The following is a 4,858-nucleotide window of genomic DNA, read 5'->3' on the forward strand; positions in this document are numbered from 1 at the left end:
TCAAATTTGACCCGATGACAACATGAGGGTTAAGGCGGAAAAGCACGAAAGAAAATCTTAAAAATAAACTCCAGATATATAGCTTTTAGTATTTTTGATTAATTGAAATAACACTTTAAATTTATAGTAGCCTATCATTTCCAATCCTAACAAACCATGTTTGGTAATGCTGCAAGAATACATTAAAGTTCAAGTTATAACATTTTTCAGTATATTTTGAGATAAGAAAATCTGGGGAAAGTCACCAGTTTTACCATTGATTGAGTCGATGCTGTGAGACCTATTCCCAACAAACAGAGCAGTGTGACCCCTCTCATCTTGAACATAGATTTGCCTCCTATCTGCACATTCACCTGCTTTATACTGCCCATGTCAGTAGGTGGAGTTTGTTACAGTGTGTGGGGTTTGCTAAAGTGATTTGTGCTTCACTAGCTAAATATCAAAGTCCAACTTGTTCTTTGGTTAACAGCCATTTATTACCAAGAATAGTTGACACTCTCCATTCTTTGACTTCTCTCATCTCACAAAAAACTGTGAATTGACTTTCTCCCAGACTACCCACCATTGAGTTGGTTGTTGTGTCAAACCTGTCCTCATTTCCAAGCTGTATTCTACCACTATTTGACTACTGGAATTGAAATTTGAAACCTTAATCCAAGGACATTGCAGTGTTTGGAAAGTAAGGACATTGACATTGAATTCCAAACATAGCAGCTACATAATCGATAAGTTAACCCATTTCATATTGCAAAGTGAGTGAAGAACTTTTTTAGCAAATTATCATTCATTTACTAGGGGTGGGAATCACCAGACGTCTCTCAATACGATATCATCACAATACTTATGTCACGATACAATATTATTGCGATTTTAAACATATTGCAATATTCTGTGATGTACTGCAATTTATTACCTTTTTTCCAACTTCTAATTTTTCCCAATTTCAAATTATGTCCCCAAAAGACACTTAAAATCTCTTTCTCTGACTCTTGGTAAAACCAAACAAAAACATCTGTTTTATCTAAAAAGATAATTCTCAGTTTGTTCATCTCACTTCAATTATATTGCTGCAAAATGGGATTGTCAAGCAGGCGAACTGACCAACACATATACAATAAAGGAGCAATACTTGGCCCCTGTGTATCAATAGAGTATTGCTACGGAAAATATTGCAATTCTATGCTGTATCAATTTTTTCCTCCACCCCTATCATTTACAGAAAGAGAATAAAGAAACTACAGAATTGTTCTTAATAGTTTGTTATTTTTAATAGTGTTTTTTTAAGATCAGTAAATTGGTCAACAAAAGCAGTGAGGGAAAGTGCAACCTAGCAAACAGTGTAGGATTTAAAATACGTCGAGAAATGACTTTGGAAATATTATATAAAGAAGGGAATGCAAATGAAAGAATGTGCACAAGGCATTTTGGTGATTACCACTTAATGTAAATATGATTTTATTTTGTTAACAAGGAAATAGGTCATTTAGATAATCAAGAGAATCACTGTTCTTAATCTGAAGACCCAATTTTGAAAATAACCTTTTTTAATGGCCTCATTTATTTGATTTATTTTTAATTATTTAGGCTCCTTAATTTTTAGTTATGCTTTTCAAATTGCATTGATTAAATCCCAAAAAGTAATAAATAAGTGTATTAAGCAGTCTATGGTATTAAGTCAATAAATTAAGTCTTTGTAGTATTAAGTCTTAAATGCATAATGAATGTTCAGCTCTGTTGTCAGTATACGTCAGTATATAAAAATGCACTATGAAATGCAGTTGTAGTGTAACGTTAGTTGATAAAATGAGTAATATGACTAACGAAATGAATAACTAAGTGGCTTGTGTATGAGAATCATTTTAACAATAGTTTGTGTACGTTTTGTTTGTTTAAATATGAGTGTATGATATTTTTAATTTATTTCATAGTCAGGCGCGGGGTCATTCATACTGCGCGCGCGCGCGGTTGTTGCCGAGACGACCACAGACTACAGACGGGTTAACAGATGATGAACTGGAGCCGATAAAGTGAGCTGAAATTACTTAACGTTATTCTCACCTGAAACCTCTCGTTAAATGGTTTAGTGGCTTAAGTTAACGTATTTGTAGAGTAGAGCAGGTTACGAGTCTGTTGGCTTGAGTTTTGTTGAGTTGTCGTCGTGTCTCTGACAGAGTTGGTATGAAGGCTCACAGCAGTAGAGTCGGAGTGTTTGTCCGAATCAGACCAACGGCACACTTCTCTCAAGACCTCATTGAATGTCTTCCTGACGGGCAGGTACATCTCCGGTTTAATATTTACGGTCTATGTTTTTTTAGACTAACGTTACTAGCTAGGTTGGCCCAATATCCAATATAAAATAGTAAACACTTTTTTTGTATATAGCTACATAAGACAAACATAACACATTCAAACAACATACAAATAAACAAGACGACAATACATATTGTTAATCTATCCAATTAATGTTAATTATCAATGTTAATACATGCCATAACACATACTCACATGCTTTGTACACATGCTTAGCTACAGATACACATGAACTTACTATAGCTACACAAACAGACACATAACATTGGGTCCTTATAAAAATGCTATCCTAAAACTTTTAGGATAGCGTCTCGTTAACGAGACGCTATAATTAGACCTTTAATTAGGACATGGTTCAACACGTTTCAATTTAATTTTGAAGTTGAAAGATTAACCTCAACCAACTTTCTTTTGACTTGATGATGGCTGCAGTAGTGTCTATTTCCAGGGCCCTGATATTATGCATGAATGCTCACTGGGACAATTAAAAAGAGGAATGGAGCCATTGCTTGGACATGCTTTTGAAGCTCTGACAAGACAACATGTCTAAAGTTACTTAGAATAAAAATTGCATCACATTTCAGATACAATATTACAGTCCTGGAACACACAGCACAGTGGACATCTTGTGGCATAATTTCAATGGATTTTTTATGCTTGAAAATAATTCCTGTGTTTGGTAGTGTAATGTTTCACCTAAAACTTCTTTTTGTTTCTTGTCTCCAGACAGTGAACATCCATCACAGAAAAGACTCAAGGAAGCCCCAGGACTTGAGGAAAAGTCAGCTAAATTCTTGGTCATTCCGGGTGGCAGGCATCCTGCAGGATGTATCCCAGGAAGAGTTGTACACCAGAGTGTGTAGGCGGGTGGTACTGGGAGCACTGGAAGGCTATAATGGTAAATCTTTTTATCTACTTAAAACTGTGTGGTGTGTGTAGTTGAGTATTAATACCATGTAAGCAAAATGTATTGTCAACACACTGTAGGTTTGAGCTTTTCTTTTTTCTTGTGACTCTATCACAGCCAGTCCAAGGGCCCAAATTCCCTTGTGATTTATCTTCCTAGAAATTATTTTATAATCTATTGTCTTCTGTTGTGTGTTTTTCAGGTACTTTAATGTGTTTTGGGCAGACAGGTGCAGGAAAGACTTACACCATGACAGGATCCACCGAATCATACAAGCAAAGAGGCATCATTCCTCGGGCCATTCAGGAGGCAATTGCATCATGTGAAAAGGTTTATCTCTAAAACACCCTGGCTGCTGCACTTGATTAAATATGTTTTTTTTTTATCTTTAAATGGTTTCTAGGTGTTTCAGGAGGTGGACAAAAGGACTGAGCATGCTGTCTCTGTTCACCTGTCCTACCTGGAGATCTACAATGAGACCCTGGTGGACCTGCTGTCATCGCTACAAGGTTCACCACAACTGTCTTCTCGTAGCATGGTGGTAGTGGAGGAGCCAGGCAGAGGGGTGTTCATCAGGGGTCTGTCTCTTCACCCTGTCCACAGTGTGGAGGAGGCTCTTAACCTGCTGTTTGAGGTCAGATGTTAACTACTGTAAAAACCTGTCCTATTTGAAGGAATAATTCACCACAAAAAATAAATGAAGTCATTATTAAAGAGGCACTTAAGTGTGTCTTAAGTTATTTAAGTTCCAGGATTTAATGGATTAATACATTTAAAATGTAACCTTGATAAAGCTGTTTTTTCTTTACTCAGGGTGAGATGAATCGCATTATTGGATCTCATCCCTTGAACAGAAACTCCTCCAGGTCCCACTGTATCTTCACTCTGCATATAGAGGTATGAGTCCATTTATCTTTAAGGGTTTACAGTATTGTTTACGGTAATTACATGCCTTTTCCTGAATACGATTTTAATTAGGAGAAAATGTCTTTCTTGATTACAGTCTCGCTCACGGACTTTGTCTGTTGCCAAGTATGTCACTTCCAAGCTGAATCTGGTGGATTTGGCTGGGTCAGAGAGGCTGGGAAAGACCGGGGTGAGTTTGAGAATGTCTGACTCCACACACACACATAGTTATGTTGAAAAGCCATACAAAAATTGCATTTTGCATAAAGTGACCTTTTACACTTTAACATGTCAGGTCCTTTGAATAAGGTAATGTCCAGATGGCATGTTAGAATCCCCCATTCTATTTTAAATTTGCCCGGTTATATAATCTAGTATTTTGGTTATCTAGACAAAGTGAAAAAAGATTTGTCGTGTAACTTTATATTTTTCCCCACTTCATTTTACCTTCTCCTTCCAGTCAGAGGGTCAGATGTTTAAAGAAGCCATGTACATCAACAAGTCGTTGTCTTTCCTGGAACAGGCCATCCTGGCCCTGGCAGATCGTCGCAGAGACCATGTTCCGTTCAGACAGAGTAAACTCACTCATGCCCTCAAGGACTCACTGGGTGAGACTGCACGCAGTATCACTGATGCTGGTGACGGAAATTTGGTAGTTTAAAAAGCTATAGTGCTTAGTTTCTGTCTTCCCCATGATGAATTTATATATATATATATATATATATATATATATAT

General features: G+C 36.8%; 1 protein-coding gene across 3 annotated transcripts in view; it reads left to right on the top strand.

Annotated features, from left to right (window-relative positions):
* Positions 1 to 1,970: 1,970 nt before the first annotated feature.
* The window catches only part of kif9 (kinesin family member 9), a 16,740-nt gene continuing 13,852 nt past the window's right edge, over positions 1,971 to 4,858 (top strand). For all 3 annotated transcript variants that reach the window (XM_032504031.1, XM_032504033.1, XM_032504032.1), the window contains exons 1-8: positions 1,971 to 2,027; positions 2,172 to 2,274; positions 3,037 to 3,208; positions 3,420 to 3,526; positions 3,621 to 3,851; positions 4,031 to 4,114; positions 4,221 to 4,313; positions 4,584 to 4,731. In XM_032504031.1, the coding sequence (XP_032359922.1) occupies positions 2,179 to 2,274; positions 3,037 to 3,208; positions 3,420 to 3,526; positions 3,621 to 3,851; positions 4,031 to 4,114; positions 4,221 to 4,313; positions 4,584 to 4,731 (931 nt within the window). In that variant the 5' untranslated portion in view covers positions 1,971 to 2,027; positions 2,172 to 2,178. The remainder of the gene's footprint in view (positions 2,028 to 2,171; positions 2,275 to 3,036; positions 3,209 to 3,419; positions 3,527 to 3,620; positions 3,852 to 4,030; positions 4,115 to 4,220; positions 4,314 to 4,583; positions 4,732 to 4,858) is intronic.

The sequence above is a fragment of the Etheostoma spectabile genome, chromosome 22 (genome assembly GCF_008692095.1).
Source record: "Etheostoma spectabile isolate EspeVRDwgs_2016 chromosome 22, UIUC_Espe_1.0, whole genome shotgun sequence".
Classification (NCBI taxonomy): domain Eukaryota; kingdom Metazoa; phylum Chordata; class Actinopteri; order Perciformes; family Percidae; genus Etheostoma; species Etheostoma spectabile.